The following is an 18,054-nucleotide window of genomic DNA, read 5'->3' on the forward strand; positions in this document are numbered from 1 at the left end:
CCTCAGATGTGCTGGTCACACAGGGGGAGTGGGGACCTCAGATGTGCTGGTCACACAGGGGGAGTGGGGACCTCAGATGTGCTGGTCACACAGGGAGCTCTAGAGCAGAGACCACACCTTAAAGTTTGTCTTGGTGACATGCACAGCTTGTTGCTGGCTCCACAGGACTGTGTGCTAAGATGAAACCCCAGATGCTTTGGGGTGCAGGTTATGGTTATTGGTGGCAAATTATGCAAAAGCTAGGGACTGGTTCTTAATGCTGGATGTAGGTGGAACATGAGTGACTACTGTGTTTCCTGTTAAATTCTGCTGGGTCTACAGCACACTGTCTGAAAACCCCACTCCTAGTTCAGAGTTTTGGCTAATGTTAAAGAGGGAATGCTAATCAATTTGGAACTAAGTTTGAATCCTAATCTTACAAAAGTTACTATAACATCCCTGACTTGAGTTTTTAATTTTGATAGTTTAATTGTGTCCCCAAAGCTCCTTTTGTGGCTGGAGATCTAGTCCCTGGGGGTGGTGATAATGAGAAGTGGTGAGGGCTCTAAGAAGGAGTCTGGTGGGAGGTCCTGTCAAGGGACAAGGAGCCTTCTGAGTTCTGAGAGGGTCGTTAGAAAGGCAGCAAGCCTGGTCTCTTCTGCCCTTCTTGATGCACGTCTTCCGTTGCTGTCGGTGGGAAAGAGGAAACTTTGCTTATCATTAACATTTTGAAATTTCCAAACTCTTAAGTAAATCTCTTCTTACTAAGTAGCTTGTATAACAATTAATTACTGATTAATAATAACCATAAGCCAGAAGTGGGACAATCAATCTTGCATCACAAAGATTTATTTATTTATTTATTTCACACAACTCTTATTGTAAATTTAGATTTATTCATTTAATTTTGTGTATGATACATGTACATATGTACACTATATGCATGCTTATTGCCTATGAAGTTCAGAAGATGAACTATGAAGTTCATCTGGAGGAAGTCACATCCCCTGGAACTAGAAAGTTATGGATGACTGTGAGCCACCATGTGGGTGCTGGGAACTCAACCGGGGTCCTCTGGAAGAGCAGCCAGTACTTTTAACTGCTAAGCCTTCCAGTTATTTTTTTGTGTGTATACGTTTGTGGGGGGAGGCATGCATGTATATATGTTTGTGTGTAAGGGTATGCATGCAGGGGTGCATGTATGTTCATGTGTGTGTGCATGCATATGTGGGTTGTGCATGTGTTGTATGGAGGGGTACATGTGTGTGTGTGTGAGTGTGCATGAATGTTTGTATGGATTGGAGGATGGGTTGCTGCTGGATGTCTTCCCCAGTAATAGCAATTACTCTCTCCACTTTACATGTTGAGACAGAGTCACAGTGAAAGGCAAGCTTGGAGACTTAGCTGGCCATCCAGCCCCAGGATCGTCTAGTTACCCCCTTTCCAGTGCTAGGGTGAGAGGCATGTAGCACTACACCCAACTTTTCTGGAAGTGATGAGGGCTGAACCCAGGTCCTTAGGCTCCAAGACTGAGGCACCTCCTAGGCCCCCAATAGATGATATTTATGGAACGTAGATGATTTATCCCTGGAGACTGCAACCTCCTGGGATAAAGTTCCTTAGGGTCCTAGGTGCAGCGTTTGATTTTCAGTCTCCTCCTCTGTGAAAGTTTCATCCTGTTTGGTTAGTGAGGTTTCAGTAGGACTGAAGGTGGTTGTGTTACTACTGGGCTTAAGGTGCATAGGGAAACTTCATGGGATGTTCCTCCATAACCTGGAGAAAAGGCAGAGACGTTCATGGCACAGAGACATCACAAGAACAAGAGTGCACTGGCAGCCTGGGAACTCAGTAGAAGTAAAGAAGACTAGAATCGCACCTCCAAAGACTGCTTCCTACAGCAGCCAAGAGCTCAAGATGAACCTGGGTGAGGGACCTGGGAGAATAAACCCCACCCTCCACCTTGGAAAGGACCAGAGTAACAGATGCAGGGAAGTTGATCCTTCCCACCCGTCCCAGTGGACCTCAGGGTAGGCTGCAGAGTGACAGATGTGGGGAAGTGGACCCTTCCCACCCGTCCCAGTGGAACTTTGTTAGGACCCATGGTTCCAAGAAGGATCATATTTCCAATTTCCTGTCCCCAAGTCCTGTATCTACTGGTTAAACCTTGAGCAGTAAACTTGGGTTGTGTGCGTCTTCTTTAGCACCACCCTGCCAGATTGCTTTGAGCCCCAACAATGGCTCTGATTCAAATGCAGTATTGTTGGCTCTGTGATGCTTTTCCCAACTACACCCTTTGAGTTGCTTTGCACTTATTCAGCTCTATTAACTTAGCATAGCAAGTGGTCAACAAACTTTCAAATCAACAGGATTGTATCTGTAAGGCTTGCAACCTCTGACCTTCAGTTCCTGGACACTACAAGTAATGTCACCATCAGAGCAACCAGAAAGTGTCCTATTAATTTTAATTTTCAAAGCCTCGCTAGGAGACTGACTAGACAGTAGGATTGCTGATCTAATTTCTGTGAGAAGGCAGATGTAGAGAACCACCACCCTTTCCCTTTGTTGGAAGAGGCTTTGGGTAAAGAGGAAGCTGAGAGGGGGTGGGGAAGTCCCTTTTGCCCACAGCCTGGGGATGTGGCAACCTTCCTGAGTAGGCAGATCATACACAGGAAAACCTGTTTGGGAGGCAGTGGCAACAGGGATGGGTCCAAACAACAGGAGTAGAATTCCAGATGGAATTTGTACCTTATCGACCACTCTGTAACCTGGGGTGTCCCTGTGACAACCTTCTCCACGTTTCTCAACATCTATGCAGCCTTTCGAGGCCCTCCTGCCCCACCAGTGTAGCCAGCTCAGCACATGCTCAAGTGCACGTTTCTAGTTCTACCCACTAGACCCTGGCAGAGAAAGACACACATAGGCCTCACATGGGCTGCTAGAGCCTGAGTGGAGACCAGATGATGGTAGGCTCTGCTTTCTGGGATCACTGAGCATCATTGGTGGGCCTCTCTTTGCCTGGCTGGAGTAGGGAATTGTACAGTAGCCATGGCCTGTGATGGTGAGATGCAGAGTGGAGTGGAGAGAGTCTGCCTGGACCAATGAGCTGAGCTGATGCTTCTGACTGAGCTAGCTATCCACACCTGGGCTCCACTAACTCCCTTCTTAGGCTTCCAACTGTACCAGATTCCATGGTTTATACCCAGACTCCTATCGTAACACTGTATTGTGCAGTATTCCTGCCACTGTGTTTGAGATATAACCCACAATCACAGTACACTTGAACGTCCTCCCCACTAAAATCCTGTTCCAGTTAGCAGGCTCTCCACATTCCTCCTAAATCCTCTAGTCCTAGAAAACCATTATATTGGGGGCTGGTGAGATGGCTCAGTGGGTAAGAGCACCCGACTGCTCTTCCAAAGGTCCGGAGTTCAAATCCGTGTGACTCTCCAGTGCCTTCCCGTGCAAACTGGACCCTCAGTATAACCAGGTAATGTGTCTTACTGGAATCTTGTGAGTTAAGTCAACTACTCCAGGCCAAAGATGCTCACAGGTAAAGCCAGACACGCGACTCTTCCAGAGCTCTCTGTTACACATCCCAGGCCGTGCCAAGAGTCAACATTTTTTTTTAGATGCAGGAACTCTCCAGCTTGTCTGGAATTCATCCACGGAACTGCCAGAATATAAAAGCATTCCTGTATTTATACATTAATTTAATCCCCATTGTAAGGCATAAGAGGGTGAAAGCAATCTGGTTATGGTGTTCAGAAGTAAGGCCTTTCAGTAATTAAAGTATCCATGATTGATTCTTGGTGGCTTAATAAGAGGGAGACTCCACACGTACACACAGAAAATGAACCAATAAGCCTTTTTTTTTTCTACATCATCAATTATCAGATGGTCAGAACATTTGAGCCATATAACTAAGGAGAGACCCCAAGGGGCAGAGCAGGTAGACAGAAGAGCTAGAGAGATTGACAACCTTAGCAGTCTGGTATGTAAAATTAAGTATCAAATTAGTTTCTGTTTGTTAGTGGACTAGGCAAGTCACTGCATTTCCTGATTACACTGGCGTGGAAGTCAGTCCTTACTTCTCTCAGAGGGTGAAGTGCGCACATAGTATGAAGGCAAGCACCACGCCCAGTGGTCTGCGAGCCAAGCCTGCTAAGCTGCTATGTACAATGGCACTTACAAGAGTGGTTTTACATTATCTGACCTGCCAGGATAGAGGGGAACTACTTCACTTTGGTTGTACAGGTTGTGTGTGTTCTGACATAGGGCCAGCTCATCAACTGAGCATGCTTCTGTGAACAAGCATCCGCCTGGCTGGCTCCCAGGCCTCGGAAAGGGTATCACACCACAGCTTTCCTCTTTTACAGGGAATCATGCAGCCCTCACAAAGCAACCTGTAGCTTAGGGTGGGAGGTGTGATTTCTGTTGTGCTCTCTCCCCTTCCCTAAGAAAATGTTCAGGGAAGCATTCTCCTGCCTTCCAGTGTTCATGGCAGCACAGTCTCCCCAGGGAAGCTCAGTTGTACCCGTAAAGCATTGCCCAAACCTGCAATGTCTGTCTCTCATTGCATTCTGGTCATTTGTTTTTGTTTGTCTGAGACAGGGTTTCACTATGTCACTCAGAATGACCACAACTTCACTCTGTAGCCCTGGCTGGCCTAGGGGTCACTGGTGATTCTTCTGCCTCAGTCTCTGAGATCTGGGACCACAGCATCTGTCACCACTCCATTCTTAGTATGTTGCCCAAGTCCCAGACCTTGATTGCTTGGCTTGGTACTGGACATACAAGATAAATGTGTCACATGTCCAATCGTTTGACATTGTGACATGACATTTGTCACCTACATGGTGGAACAAGTCTTCTCGGGACATGTGACCTGTGGGCTGCAATTAATCACTTAACTCCTACTATTAAAATGTCTATACTAGAATAGTCAAGACTTTTTATTAAGTAAGCTTTCAATGACATTAGCATCCTAATGATGTCTCTAGGCCAGTAGTGTCCTCTCTGTGGTAGCAGGGAGCAGCAGCAGCACCCACTGTTGCAGATTTCTTTCTCATGGCTTCCTCCAACTCTCCTGTCAGCCTAATGCACACTATGCACCAAGGAGCAAACATCAGGGAAGCCTTGGCCTGCATGCCATCCCCACACGGAAATCCTACAGCCTTGCAGTGTTCCAGCATGATGGCCAGGTTTAACTCTGAGGCTCGCAGGAAGGTGTGGGTCCTGCTGGGCAGTAGGATTTGGGGAAGGGGAACAGTTTGATTATATGTACATGCATACACACATGGAGAAAGCATGCCTGTGTGGGTCAGAGGATACCTTAGGGTGCTGGTTCATACTTTCCACCTAGGCTGTAGGTTCGCTGGCCTCTGAACTTCTGGGGAGACTCCAGCTCCACTTCCCATCTTGGGGTAGGAACACTGGGATTACAAATGAACCGCTGCACTGGGCTCTATGTGAGCTGTGGAGACTCGAACTTATGTCCTTAACCTTGCAGGGCAGGCACTCTTCATACAAATCCATCTCCCCAGACACTGTTTTTTAAAACAGAGCCTTATGTAGCATATAGCAGAGGCTGGCCTTATCTGACCCTCCCTCCTCCATCTCCCAAGTGCTGGTTATAAGCATGAACCACAACGTCCAGCTTTTCCCTGGTTAGTTCTAACAAACAAACAAACAAACAAACAAGGGTTAAAAGTTGGGGGCAGCACTTTTTGTTTCTGGTGTTTTATTTTTTAAAGGATTTTTGAGACATGGTCTCACTTTGTGCTCGAGGCTAGCCTTGAGCTGTGATTTTCCTCTCTTCCACTCAGGTGCTGGTTTTATAGGTTTTACAGTACCACGCCAAGCAGCCCACAGCATTCTATGCCAGCAGAGCATAAGTACTTTAAAAGTCACCCTGTGCATCTCCCCTGCATCTTTATTTTCATGGCTCACTGACTGGGCATCATGAAGGTAGATTCTGATTGGAGAAAGTGTGGAGTTTTGTTGTGGCTGTACTGTCCAGTGGCATGATAACCCTGGAACTATAGAAGATACTCCTCGGGCGGCACCCGAGAGGAGAGCCTTCCTCCCCTCCTAGTTTTCAGTAATGAACAGTTCTTGTGGCTTACACCCATTTCTTCTGCGGCATGTAAAAGCCATGAGTCCCAGATCTGGCTCCACCTGTCTCAACGACCCTGCCCAGGGAAGCCGGAGAGGCTGAGGCTGAGGCTGAGGCTGAGGTGGCAGTGTGGTGTTACCATGCACTTGCCTTTCCTGCCAGGAGACTGCTTTTTGTGAATGAATCTCTCTCTCTCTCTCTCTCTCTCTCTTTCTCTCTCTCTCTCTCTCTCTCTCTCTCTCTCTCTCTCTCTCCTCTCTTTTTCCTAACAAGCCAGAATAGCAGCTGTCATTCTGTCGTCCACTGGAGAGAAGCTGGGGAACTTGTCTACAAGGTCGTAAGCTTGATCTTAGCACCAAACACAGAAACAAAACATGCATGCAGGGCATTTATTCCCAGCACTCGGAAGACAGAGGTAGGTGAAGTATCTATGAGTTTGAGGCCAGCTCAGTCTACATAGTGAGTTCTAGGACAGCCAGGGCTATATAGAGAAACCCTGTCTTGAAAACCAAAATCCAAAACAAATACAAAATAACAAAACCCAACCTAACCCAACCAACCAAACAACCAAACAACCAATACAAACAACAACCCTGAGATCTAAGAAAACAAGCAAACAGGAGGAGGATGTGCAGATCATTCACAGGGCCCTCGCACTCTCTCACTACAAAGTGATAGCATGGAAGGCTCGGGGCCTAAGATGACAGTTCTTCCTCACAAGAAACTCACAGTTTCTTGGGAAAGAGATCTGAAAACAAATAGGTTTAATGAAAGAAAGAACGCAGCATACCCAGGGCAATGATAGAAACCTCTGCTAGGTGCTGCTGCACAGAGCCTGCTCTGACTTCTCAGCAACTCTCTTGGCAGAGACCAAACCCTTGGCAGAAGGGGCAGCCTGTGCAAAGCCAGAGAAGTAAGGCATATGTGGGCAGTCCCTAACTCTGGCATGCTGTTGTCCATGCTGAGACTGGATAGCAGACAGACACTAACCACTCAAGGCAATATACTGAGTTAGAATCACTGTAAGCAAAACGTCAAACCTGCGGGCTCCCAGGCTTGAGCGTGGTCTAGATCCGAGTATCTAAGCTAAAAGTGCTAGAGAAAGCTGTGTGGACAACATCTCTCCCTGCCGCCTTAGGGTCCAACTCCAGACCCTGCTACTTGATCAGATCTGCTTCAGGAGAAGCCAAGAAGACAGGGAGAGCGAAATGGCTACCCGTGAAAGGTTCGGTGAGTGGAGATGACGGGTCCAGCCAGGATAAAGAGAAGCCTCTGAGTCGGGTGTACAGCTGCTGCTGCCGTTTGTGTTCTCTTTCCTTGAGCAGCCTCATTCCCAAGTGAGATCTGAAAACCTTCAAATTACGTCACCAGGGCTGGAGAGAAGGCTCAGCCATTAAGAGTATTTATGGTGCTTACAGAGGACCAGAGTTTGGCTCCCAGAACTCACATCAGGTAGTTTACAACTACCTGTAACTCCAGCTCCAGGGAATTTGATCCAACTCTCTGGCCTCTGTGGGCACCTCCATAGAAGACACACATTTGAGCACAAACATACTCATGCACAACACAAGATTAAACATTAAAAAATTAGATTACCACCTGAAGTTTAAAAGAATCCCATCCCAAATAAAATAATAAAAGGGGTTGGCAGGTCATTCCAATCCAATCAGAGTTTGTCTATCTCAGATGAGAATATGATCAAAGCAACTGACAAACTGTCACGGAACCTGCTGGATCTCTCGCTTTGGCCTTGCCTGTCTTCTCCAGCTCTTGAACTCTCTTCTTCCTCCTCTTCTCATGGGCTCTAAGTCCATTCCTAGTATACTAACAGGCCCAGAGCTCTTGGTCTGCAGCTATCCTGGGCTCACTGAGTGAAGCCAAGTTGCCTGACTCTGCCCCCTGGTGGCCTGATGACCAAGCTTCATGGAGGTAAGTTATTCTCTAACAACCCAGCGGGTTTTCTAGACACAGGGTGGAAAATAGGAACAGGGTATTGATTGTGGATCAAGAAGGGAAATCAAGGAAATATTTAACATGTAGCCTTTACCGTCTATACTCTAGGCCTTTGGATAAACAGAAATTAGAGATGTGGGTAAGGAAGTAAGGAGGTCCACCATAATCTTTTGATAATAATTAAGACAAACAGTATACAAAAGTTAACCTCTTAATCAATATAACTATTGTCTTTAGATGTTGAATTATTAGTTATAACATTTTTTCATACTATAGGTCTTAGTATGTTATATTTATAACAGAAGTGCAGTTAAACATTTTTAGAAGTTACATTTGTGTACTTTGTGTACATGTATGGGCGTGCATACCAGAGCACATGTGTGGAAATCAGAGGAAAATCTGCAGGATTAGGTTCACTCTTTCCACACGTGGATCTCAGGGACTGAGTTTGGGTCGTCGGGCTTGGAAGCAAGCATCTTTTCTCGCTGAGGCATCTCACCAGCCCAGTTAAACGTTTTAAATTAACACCTTAAAACTAAAGTAAAGGAGGTTAGTATTCTAAACTTCAGTGTTGACAGAGAGACAAAAGAAAATATCAATTTACTTTAAGAAAATCGGGTTTCCACGGAAACCCATCAAGGAATCCCAGTACATGGATCCAGACCCTGAGTAGGTCGCGAACCCAGAGATTTAGGATTTACTTCTGTGAGGCTGAACATGAAGTCATGAAATTACTCACTTGTTAAGAGAGTACAGAGCTAGAAGAAAGCCAGAGAAGATACTAAGAATAGAAAGGGGGATGGAAATTACTCATGGTAAAAGAACCAGGGCAGTAGTGCATTCAGGGCCAAAGGATAGGGTTTCAGGAGGGTGCAGACCAAAAGTATTCTTAAAGAGCAGAGATTCAGACAAGCTACTTCCCACACATTCCCTAAGCCCCAACCTCTGCTAAGTAATGTGTTGGGCATAAGAGTTCAGGAAGAAACAAAGGACAGTGTTGTAGTTAATGTAATGCAGCAGCTTTCCTCGTTGGTTTTCTCTGTAATTGTTGACTTGTTTTGTTTTAAGTCAGGGTTTTGCTGTGTAGCCCTGGCTGTCCTGGAATTCCATCTATAGACCAGGCTGGCCTTGAACTCACAGAGATCTGCCTGCCTCTGCCTCCTGGGTGCTTGGATTAAAGGTGTTCGCCACCACCGCTGGGCTGTAAATGTTTTTTAGAGTGTGGGTGTGTATGAGTGTCCAAGGAGGACAGAAGACTTTGATCCACTGGAGCTGGAATTACAGAGATTTATGAGTTCTGGGATCTGAATTCTAGTCCTCTAAGGACTTAAATGGAGCAGTCTTTCTAGCCCTTTCCTGCGTAATTCTTATCTCTATCAATGAACTGACTCTACCTCCCACCTCTCATTTCTTTTGCTTTTTGTTTAAAATGTATATGCCAGATCTGCCTTTGTCTGTCCTTCCTTCCTTCCTTCCTTCCTTCCTTCCTTCCTTCCTTCCTTCCTTCCTTCCTTCCTTCCTTCCTTCCTTCCGACAGGGTCTCTCTCAGCTCTTGCTGTCTTGGAATTCGACATGTAGACCCAGACTGGCCTCAAATTCACCATGCTTCTTTAATGACTTCTGGGCCATGATTTTCTGTGTTCTACAATGTATCTCATGGTGATCTTCAGCAGTTGTTCCTATTGTTTATTTTCAGATTCATGAGAGAGTCTGGTTTGCATAGTCATCTTTTGCATTAGGCGACAGTTGGGGTTGCTGAATAGCCTATGAAATGGTCCAGAAGTCTGTCTGTGGTCTAGGAAAGGAAAAGGAAGCCACCTGACATATGCAGGCCTGATCCTTTAGTGTGGACGGTGGGGATGGCAGTTATTTTAAATTAACACATTCAGTAGACATTGAATAGAAATCTTAATTTAAAAAGTCAAGTGTGCAAAGAATAACATATAGAATTGTTTATAACTGTTCTGTATATAAATATTGACCCTGAGTCTCCCTTCCTATGGGCTCAAAGAAACTCAATTTATATTCTTTGAGAAGTGGCACCCACAGAGAACGTGATTATACGCATATATATGAGTGCTCAGGTGTATGTGTGTGTGTGTGTGTGCGTGTGTGTGCATGCGCACTAACAGAGGCTAGAAGAAAGATGTTGGATGTCCTACTTTCGTTACTTGTTTTGTCAAGATGGTGTAGTACACTGAAATCCATACACTCCTCCACCACCACCATTCTCTCCTAAACACATATACATGTGTACACACACATGCATCTTTCCCTAAATGTATAGAAATGTTGGATAAAGTGTTAGTGAAAATTGAGCTTTTTGTTGTTGTTGTTTTTTCGAGACAGGGTTTCTCTGTGTAGTCCTGGTTGTCCTGGAACTCACTCTGTAGATCAGGCTGGCCTCAAACTCAGAAATCAGCCTGCCTCTGCCTCCCAACTGCTGGGATTAAAGGCGTGCCCCACCACTGCCCGGTGGGCTTTTGTTTTTGAATGGTGAAATAATAAAAATAATGATTTTCCCTTCAAAAGACCCTCTCATTCTTTGTAAAGTCAAAACTGTAATGAGGGAACCGTTTGTGCGAACCAATGCCTGCAATCCTAGCACTTGGTGGCACAGGCAGGAAGCGTCTGAGTTTGAGGTATGCCTGGGCTATAATCTGAGTTCCTGTCCCAAACGAATGAACAAACAGCTCAAGGAGAATAAAAAAGACAGAAAAACCAAAAAACAAAATGCCAGACAACCCCTTTAAGATGAAGCTAGAGAGTTTAAGAAGCTTGGGCACCAGCTTAGGAAAGACTACAGAATACAGTAAAGGCCAAACAAAATGTGTGAGGGATGAGGAATGCAAACCTTGCAGAAAGAGAGAGTGACACTGTTTTCTGAGGACTTGCTCGGCCCACTAGGCAGCAGACCAGTCACAAGGATCTAAGATGGAGGACGGCAGAGTCCACCTGGGGGAGGCAGAGTGGAGGACACACAGTAAGCCAAGCGGCAGGACTGTTCTGGTGGGGAGAGCTCATGTGTGTGCTGTTTCAAAAAGAAACCAACCTCGATTATGGACCTGCCTCCATGCTCCTGTTAGTCTTTTCTAAATAGATGACTCAGGAAGAACTCAACCTCCCTCAAAATATCTGAAGAAACAGAAAAACCGGGCCTGAAGCGAGGGCTCAGTGCCTAACTGGTGAGCCCAGGACAATGGCATGCTGTCTCAAAGGGGTAGACTGCACTCCTGAGGAAGGGATAACGTTTTTTTCAGAGCAAAGAAGGAAAGCCACGGCATCGGAGAACATGAATGTGGGAGGACAGCAGGCTCTCCAAAGCCCGCCCAGTGGGTGTTTCAGGGAAAAGAAACTGAAAGCATGGTGTGGTGGCTCATGCCCTTAACCCCAGTCCCTAGTCAGGAGGCTCACTGCTGACTCACTGAGACAGCTGAAGGCAGGCGCTCGCTGGGACAGAGGCCCTGGGTACCTATGAGCAGTGTCAGCTCCACAGGTGCTGAGACGGAAACAATTTTTGATGGCTCTTTATCACATAATAGCATGTTCAGCATAAAAATCCAGGCTCTGAAATCAAATACCTTCTGCTAAAAAAAAAACCAAAAAACAAAAAAAAAAACCAAAGATAACACTCACACAACCAATTATTTTCAAGTGTACATTCCAGTAGCATTTAGTATATTTACAATGTACAACAGCCGCCTTTTTTTCCAAAATGATGTCATCCCCAGAGGAAATCTCTTTTCCACTAAGCAGTCACCCCCACCTTTCCTTCTCCCATGTTCCCTAGAAAGCATTTTTTCTGTCTCTTATGGACTTACCTAAGTTGAATATTCTATATAAACAAAACTCATAAAATATGTGATCTTTAGTATGGGCTTGATTATTTGTTCTAGGATTACTTTGCAGTGCTGGCAATTGAACCCAGGCTCTTACTAATTCTAGGCTAGTACCCTAACCACTGAGCAATACTCCCAGTCCACCATAATGATACAAGGTGTGTGAATGTATGCATGTATGTACGTGTGTATGCGAGGATACATATGCATAGGCGTGGATGTGAAGGCTGGTGGAGGAGGTTTGGGGTCTTATTGTTCTCTGCCGTATTCCCTGAGACGGGGTCTCTCACTGCTTTCTGGCTAGCCTGGTAGCCAGCAAGCCCCACAGATGTCTCCTCCATCGCCAACACGGAGGTTGCAGGAAATCTGAACGCAGGTCCACAAGCTTAAGCCGCACTCTTACCTGCGCCGCTTCTTCCACACATAGATTCTGTTGTTGTTTGTTTTTAATTTTTGCTTTGTTTTGTTCTTTCGAGACAGGGTCTCATTATATAGCTCTATATGGCTGTCTTGGAACTCACTTGGTAGACCAAGCTGGCCTCTAACTCACAGAGATCCTCCTGCCTCTGTCTCTTGGGTACTGGGATTAATGGTGTGTGCCACTGCCACCCAGCTCTATGTTTAACTTTTTGAGGAAGAACAAAAATGTTTTTTACAGTGGCAACACTATTTTCCATGCTCATGAGCAATGTCCTTTGTAAAATGTGTATGGATGCAGTGCACTTCACATGTGACTGGTGCCACTGGTGCCCGAGGAAGGCATGAGACCCCTGGAACTGGAGTTCTAGATGGTTGTGAGCTGCCATGTGGATGTAGAGAAGAAACCCGAGCCCCCTGGAAAAGCAGCAAGTGCTTTTAACCTCTGAGCCCTCTCTCCTGCCTCCAGCAATGTACCTTTTAAAGTTGTACCAATTCTAGTGTGAAATTGTATTTCACTGTGAGATATAATGAGAATAATAAATTCGAAAATCTCAGGTGACTTTTCCTAATGACTAAGGTATGAAACATTTCCTCAAGTGTTGACCATCTGTCTTCTTTGGACAAATGCCTATTCAGGTTCTCTGTCCATTAAAAAATAGCTGTTAATCTTTTTTGTTTTAAATTCTAGACCCTAGAAGTACTAGAATTTACAAATTATTTCTTCCTTTATGTAATTTGTCTTTTACGTTGTAACTAAAAATGGTTTTTCTTTCTTTCTATTTTATTTTAATTTGGTCTTGTTTTGTTCTCTGTTGTAGTCCTGGCTATTCTGGAACTACCTCTGTGGACCAGACTGGCCCTGAACTCAGCAAGCTGCCTGCCTCTGCCTTCCAACTGGTAGGACTAAAGACATGGACCACCACCACCCAGCTTTATTTTTTATTTTTTTATTTTACTTTTTACAAAAGAGTAATTTATTTTATGTATGTGAGTACACTGTCGCTCTCTTCAGGCACACAGAAGAGGACATCAGATCCCATTACAGATGGTTGTGAGCACCATGTTGTTGCTGGGAATTGAACTCGGGACCTCTGGAAGAGCCCCCAGTACTCTTAACCACTGAGCCATCTCTCCAGCCCTATTTTTATTTGTAAAATATTTGCATTTTATGTGTATGAGTATTTTCCTGTACACATGTATGTGGACTACGTGCACACCTGACGCCCACACAGCTCAGAAGACGGCATTAGACCCCCACAAGTAAAGAAGTCACAGAGGATTGGCAGCCACTCTGTATGCTCTGGGGAACAAACCCAGACCTCTGCAAAGCAGCAAGTGCTCTCAACTACTGAGCTGTTTCTCCAGAACCTGCCCATTTCTAAGATAGGGCCTTACCGTGTAAGTTGGACTAGCTGGTCTACCAAAAAAAAAAAAAAAAAAAAAAAAACCTCAAAAACTGAAGAGTTAGAATTTCTCGTTATGCTAGGTTTCTTACTATGTATTGCCTACTACATGTAACCCTGACAGTCACTGTCAGATGGAAACACTGGAGCCAGTCAGGGGCGTTTGACTTTGGAGAAACATCATCTTGCTTCTAGAAATACCTAAAAGGCATTTAAGGTGCTCTTGCAAAGATCAGGCCTTGCAGAGTTTAGGGTAAATGCCTTCCTCACTTGGTCATGTGACCCAGGCAAGGCAGCACTTGAAGGGCTATTTTACCTCAGAGCAGATGAGGAGGCCTAGGCTGAGCCTCAGGCCACACTAGGCCCAGCCCTAGAAAGTCTCCTGCAGGTGTGTGATGCCACTTCCTGGGGGCTGACAGTTGCCTCTCTTCTTACTTACCTAGTTTCACTAGCAGGAGAATGCTAAGGTCATATAAACAGTCAACAAGTACTACTCTATTTTCTGGATGAATCTGAGAAGAATTGATATTAATCGTCACCTGGCCCTGGGTCTTACTTTGTTGAAGTTTTTAATTTATTATTTAAAAACTGATTTACTTTTTTGTTTTGTTTTGTTTTTTGTTTTGTTTTCGAGACAGGGTTTCTCTGTGTAGCTCTGGCTGTCCTGGAACTCACTCTGTAGACCAGGCTGGCCTTGAGCTCAGAAATCTGCCTGCTTCTGCCTCCCAAGTGCTGGGATTAAAGGCGTGCGCCACCACGCCTGGCTAAAAATTGATTTACTTTTTATAGAGATGGTCAGGTTTTCTATATCTTCTTGTGTTAGTTTTAGTAGTTAATGTGTTTCTAGAACCATCGCTGTGTGCAACCTAGATACAATTGTGCATAGTAGTGTCATAAGATTTTTATTTATGTGAGGCTTGTAATAAAACCATTTCAAATCTTAGTGATTTGACTCTTCTTCTTTTATAATTTAACTAATCCATTTTGTAGATCCTCTACCCAATGGCAGCATTACTTTTATTTTCGGCACAGACTAGCCACGGGCAATGCTCCTGTCGTGAGATTACCGACATAAGAGCCTCACGCTTGTCAATGTCGACAAGCCGCACGCACGCTGGGTTTGCTGGTTCTACTGTTCTCTGTGGCTCTTCCCCTCACTGTTTGCTTCCTTCTGCGAGTTTTGCATGGAGTTTGTTTAGTTTGTGCTTTCCCACTTGGTCTGTAAGGGAAAGTTAGGATCTGTACTGTTAATTTATGTATGTATTTACTCAGTCTTGCGGTGCTGAAGGATCAAACCCAGGGTCTGAGGCTGGCTAAGCACATCACTGGCTTGTGTTCCAAGCCCACTGAAGAGCTCACAGAATAGCTCCTTTCATGCTGTTCATGCTGGGCTAAAATTCCCAGGTAGCTGGAAATGCAGGCACAGGTCAGGGCACTGCAGCACTCTCTTTGTTCATAGTTTAAGTTTTCTGTTGATGCTGCTGGTCCTAGGGATTGAGGCAAGGGCCTTTCTGTGTGAGGCAAACATCCTACTGCTGAAAGCCATCCTATTTTAGTTTTCCATGTCAGTGTTTACAGCAATACATTTCCCAGACAGTACTGCCCTTAGCATATTCTGTAAAGGTTTGGTATGTTGTATTTTTAAATTCATTTACCTCAAAGTATTTTATAACTTTAGCTCTTCTTTGACCCACTGGGTGACTAAGAGTATGTTACCCAGGCGTGGTGGCGCACACCTTTAGTTCCAGCACTTGGGAGGCAGAGGCAGACGGATTTCTGAGTTCGAGGCCAGTCTGGTCTACAGAGTGAGTTCCAGGACAGCCAGGACTGCACAGAGAAACCCGGTCTCGAAAACAAACAAAAAACAAACAAACAAAAGAGTATGTTGTTTAATTTATTTGTGAATTTCCCATTTTGCTTGTTATTGCTTTCTAGCTCCATTCTGTAGTATCTGAGAAGACACTTTGTCTTAGTCACTGTCCTATTGCTGTGAAGAGTTGCCATTTCCATGATAACTCTTATCAAGTAAAGCATTTAACTGGGGTTTGCTTACATTCAGAGTTTTAGTCCATTTTTGTCATGACAGGAAGCATGGCAGCACACAGGCAGACACAGTGCTGGAGAGGAGCTGAGAGTTCTGTATCCAGATCTGCAGGCAGCCAAGCTTGGGTCCCCAAAACCTCAAAGCCCAACCCCAGTGACACACTTTCTCCAACAAGGCCACACCTCTTTTATTTTTGTTTTTGTTTTTTTTTTTCGAGACAGGGTTTCCCTGTGTAGGCCTGGCTGTCCTGGAACTCACTCTGTAGACCAGGCTGGCCTCGAACTCAGAAATCTGCCTGCCTCTGCCTCCCAAGTGCTGGGATTAAAGGCGTGCGCCATCACTGCCCGGCTAAGGGCACACCTCTTGATCCCTATCAAAACAGTACCATTCCCTAATGATCAAATCTGTGAGCCTATGGTCCATTCTTATTCAAACCACCACCACCCCGCCCATGACTTTAATCCTTTCAAAAATATTGAGATTTGTTTTGTGACTTAACATATGGTCTGTCTTAGAGTGTTCCATGTACATTTGAGAATAGTGTGTATTCTGATGTCAATGGGACCATAAATGTGGGCCCAGGATGCCCCAGACACTTCATTTCTAGGTGCATGTGCTACAGAGAAGATAAAAATAACTAATGAAACAGGAACTTGAAGCAAAAATTTCAATTCATAATTAGAGAAGATTGGTAAAGAGAGGAATGTGCAACAAAATCTGTATCTTTGAGTATTTTCTCCCGCTTTCAGTCTATATTAAAACTGAAATAGTGCTACAAACTATGATGTTGGAAAACATTATATTCACCGTATTGTTTTCGTTTTTAAATTTATTTTTCTTTTATTTTACTTATTTTAAATGGTGTTTGTATGGGTTTGTCCAAATGAGTGCAGTTCCTGTGAAGGCCAGAAAAAGGTGCTGGGTTTTCTGAAACATGAGTTATAGGCCATTTTGAGCCATTTGATGTGAGTGCTGGAAACTGAATATGGGTCCCCTTAACTGCTGAGCCATCTCTCCAGCCTCCATTGCATTATTTTCAAAGAAATGATTATTGTGCTTTAGCAGAATCAATTCTCAGCTCCTTTAGGAATGGACTCTCTATCCTTGTGTACTGAAATGGGCAGTAAAAGAACTTTAATTAAGCTATTCTTTCCCACAGGTATCTTCTAGGCCTCCCTCCAACTTTGATCCAGGTAGCTATGTTGAAATGAGTGATCCAACCACCCATTTACCCTCAAAAGTGGTGATACAAGATATTACCACGGAGCTACATTGCCCGCTGTGTAACGATTGGTTCCGTGATCCGTTGATGCTGACCTGTGGCCACAACTTCTGCCAAGACTGTATTCAAAGCTACTGGAAAGTGCACCCAAAGGAAACATACTGTCCTGATTGTAAGATGCTATGCCAGTATAGCAACTGTACATTCAACCTTGTGCTGGAGAAGCTCGTAGAGAAGATTAAGAAGTTACCCCTGCTCAAGGGTCATCCACAGTGCCCGGAGCATGGAGAAAACCTGAAACTGTTCAGTAAGCCAGAAGGGAAAATGATCTGTTTTCAATGCAAGGATGCACGCTTGTCTATGGGGCAGTCTAAGGATTTCCTGCAGATCTCTGAAGCTGTCCGTTTCTTTACGGTGTGTGAGTCCTGGGCCTTGAGAAATCCCTTAGGAATATTCTTTTGGGGGGCTGCTTCTTCCTTCTCACCTAGTCCCTTTTTCCAAATAACGAGAATGCTCAGAGTCCTCAGAAATACAATATACCTTGGAAAGTTATTTCTCTAGAGATCCTATGTACAGGAAAGGAGCTCTAAAGGAGCTATGGCTGACTCCTTTGGTCACACTGGGTAAACCATAGACAGATAGGCTAGTGTTCCTGTTATAAAAGTTTCAAATGAGTATGACAATAGATATAGTACATGGGAACACACTACTGAGATCTCAGGTTGTCGTATTTGTGATTCCTAAGTGATGAGGATTTCTGAGATGGTCAGGAGATGCACAATGAAGAGAAGGTGTGGGACTAGAACCGGGACATCATTTGGATTTGGGGATTTGGAAGAGCAAAGGAAAACAGAAGCGTTCAGTGGGAACAGTATATGCAAAGGTGTCCAGGGTGAGCGCTATAGCCAGGGTAAGCGCTATAGCCAGGGTGGAACTGGAGAGCTGCAGTAGCCTCCTCCAACAAGATGGCAGGACTTAACTGCTTCTGTTTCTTATCTCACCCACCACTTTTTGTTTTGTTTTGTTTGTTTTTGTTGTTGTTTCTTTCGAGACAGGGTTTCTCTGTGTAGCCCTGGCTG

General features: G+C 44.7%; 2 protein-coding genes across 2 annotated transcripts in view; one reads left to right on the forward strand and one right to left on the reverse strand.

Annotated features, from left to right (window-relative positions):
- Patl2 (PAT1 homolog 2) overlaps nucleotides 1-18,054 on the reverse strand; it is a 71,436-nt gene that overhangs the window by 35,375 nt on the left and 18,007 nt on the right. The window lies entirely within an intron of this gene.
- The window catches only part of Trim69 (tripartite motif containing 69), a 21,133-nt gene continuing 10,905 nt past the window's right edge, over nucleotides 7,827-18,054 (forward strand). The window contains exons 1-2 of the mRNA XM_021193471.1: nucleotides 7,827-8,023; nucleotides 16,913-17,389. Of these exons, the coding sequence (XP_021049130.1) occupies nucleotides 8,018-8,023; nucleotides 16,913-17,389 (483 nt within the window). The 5' untranslated portion in view covers nucleotides 7,827-8,017. The remainder of the gene's footprint in view (nucleotides 8,024-16,912; nucleotides 17,390-18,054) is intronic.

Source organism: Mus pahari, chromosome 3 (genome assembly GCF_900095145.1).
Source record: "Mus pahari chromosome 3, PAHARI_EIJ_v1.1, whole genome shotgun sequence".
In the NCBI taxonomy this organism is placed as follows: Eukaryota; Metazoa; Chordata; class Mammalia; order Rodentia; family Muridae; genus Mus; species Mus pahari.